This window comes from Arachis hypogaea, chromosome 3, assembly GCF_003086295.3.
Source record: "Arachis hypogaea cultivar Tifrunner chromosome 3, arahy.Tifrunner.gnm2.J5K5, whole genome shotgun sequence".
Classification (NCBI taxonomy): Eukaryota; Viridiplantae; Streptophyta; class Magnoliopsida; order Fabales; family Fabaceae; genus Arachis; species Arachis hypogaea.
Window position 1 is genome coordinate 13,339,475 of NC_092038.1, and position 2,392 is coordinate 13,341,866.

At 36.8% G+C, this 2,392-nt stretch overlaps 1 protein-coding gene across 1 annotated transcript; it reads left to right on the top strand.

Moving 5' to 3' along the window:
* Positions 1 to 614: 614 nt before the first annotated feature.
* On the top strand, positions 615 to 1,953 carry LOC112789588 (mitogen-activated protein kinase kinase kinase 18). Its single transcript, XM_025831542.3, has one exon. The coding sequence runs from the start codon at positions 775 to 777 to the stop codon at positions 1,867 to 1,869; it is 1,095 nt and encodes a 364-aa protein (XP_025687327.1). The 5' UTR covers positions 615 to 774; the 3' UTR covers positions 1,870 to 1,953.
* The last annotated feature ends 439 nt before the right edge of the window (positions 1,954 to 2,392 follow it).

The window sequence follows — 2,392 nt, forward strand, 5'->3', positions numbered from 1 at the left end:
GTCCATCAAAACAGTGGACCGATCCATGAAATACCAGTCTTCTCAAAAGCATTAAAAGAACTTAGAAGGAGGCAAAACAAAATAATGAATTTTTCTCTTTCTAGTTTTGACTTCTAAACCTAAGTTGACTTTTACTATTTCATCACCCTATAGGACTTGTAATTTGTCAAGTTTGTGTGTTCACACATATGCACAGTCAAATTAAAAAAATTCAACCCCTTTATAGGATCTAGCATAATAACGTGAACAAAATTGATACTAATGTTCAACCAATTTCGGTGGTTCAACACTTAAACTCACCAAATCAACTTGCCCCCTAAGACCCCCATATTATAATTTTCCTAAGTTTTAGTTAGCTATGATACAAAACAAAGGATATACTATACTCTTTGAATGGCATCTCAACTATTTGTATCTTGCACTCAGCACACTCTTAAGCTTCAATCATAATATAAGCAACCCTTTTTCGCCACGTGTCAAGCACAAAACTATTGCCGACGGAAAAACCTGAACCATCCAAATTTGGACACGTTTTCTAGCCAGACTTGAGTTGAGGAATTGTCAACTCTTAAGAGAGAGAGAGAAATGGATAGAGAGTTAGCGCCAACCAAATTAAGTAGCCAACCAATAAAGAGAACCTTTTTCAAAAACCAAAGTCTCACATCGGAATTACACACATGTATATATAAATAACAAACTATAGGACTCTGCATTATTCACCATAATATTCTTAGTCCTTTTCTTATATTCTTCATTCCAAATTTCTTGCCAAATATGGAGTGGAGTAGAGGACACACTATAGGCCATGGATCCTCAGCTACCGTATCTATAGCCACCCGCCGTGAGGGCTGCCGTGTATTCGCCGCGAAGTCATCGGAGCTATGCAATTCAGAATCTTTACAAAGAGAACAGAGGATTTTATCTTCTCTATGCTCTCCTTATGTGGTTAATTTCAAAGGGAGTGACATAACCATGGAGAACAACAAGCTCTACTACAATCTCTTCATGGAGTACATGCCATTCGGAACCCTTTCCTCGGAAATTAACCGGCACGGCGGCCGGCTCGATGAGGCAAAAATTAAGACCTACACAAGGCAAATTGTGCAGGGGCTAGAGTATATACACTCTAAAGGGTTGGTACATTGTGACATAAAATGTTCCAACATCTTAATTGGCACCGAAGGCGCCAAAATTGGTGACTTGGGATGCGCCAAGAGTGTCGTGGATCCGCGAATCAGCGGCACTCCGATGTTGATGGCGCCGGAAGCGGTGCGGGGAGAGGATCAAGGGTGTGCTAGTGATATTTGGTCACTTGGGTGCACCATAATTGAAATGGCTAAAGGTGAAGCAGCGTGGCCTAATTTGTTGGACCCATTTTGTGTTCTTTATCACATTGCATATTCCGGTGAAGTTCCTGAGATTCCATGGTTTCTATCTGAAGAAGGTAAGGATTTCTTGGGGAAGTGTCTAAGGTGGAATCCAGAAGAGAGGTGTACCGCTACTCAACTTCTTAATCATCCTTTTCTCAATTCCAAGGTGGAATCAAATTCAACATCGCCAACAAGTATTCTTGAGCATGGGTTTTGGAGCTGTGTGGAAGAAGGTTCTCACACAACAAGAACAACAAGCCTTGGGGATTTGCCACCTGACAGGGTTAGAATGTTGGGTTTGTGTTCAGAGGAATCATGTTGGGCATCATGGAATGATGATGGGAACTGGATCACAATTAGAGGGAATGAGTGTGACTCATGGGGTGAAGGGGTTTTTCGTAATTTTGGGTCAGAGACAGCTTCTAGTAGTAATGGTGGTTTGGATCTGAAGGAGTTGGTGGAAAGCAATGTGAGTGGTAGAATTTGGAGTAAACAATAATAATATCATTTGTAGCCATGGTAGTGTTGTAGTTAGAAATGTAAATTCCGTTAGATTTATTATGAATGAATTTTTTTTTTTTAATGTGCATCACACTTAATTTGTGTTTGTTTCTATGGACATAATAGAATAGCACACTAAAATAGAGATAATAGAATAAAAACACTAAAAATTATTTTTTTTGTATATTGTGTTTGAATATAATGTACAAAACATTAATGTAATGTCCTATATTATATTTGGATATATATAAACAAAATTAAAATATTATGCATGACTTAAATAATCATATGATTCTAAATTTTTTTGTCTCGTATAAACTAATTTAACAAAAAAGAAGAGTATGTAAAAGTACAAGAGATTACAAGAAGAATTGGTCTATGAATCAACAAGTTAAAAATGGTACTAAAATAATAAAATTAAGAATAAATAAAATAATAAACAAAATAATATAACTAGAAGAGTGAATTAAACTTCTATTGAATAAATCTGCAAGAATTGTCAAGTCAAGTAAGAAATTCTG

Coding starts and splice junctions, on each gene's coding strand:
- LOC112789588 (XM_025831542.3), top strand. CDS start 775: ATGGAGTGGAGTAGAGGACACACTATAGGCCATGGATCCTCAGCTACC.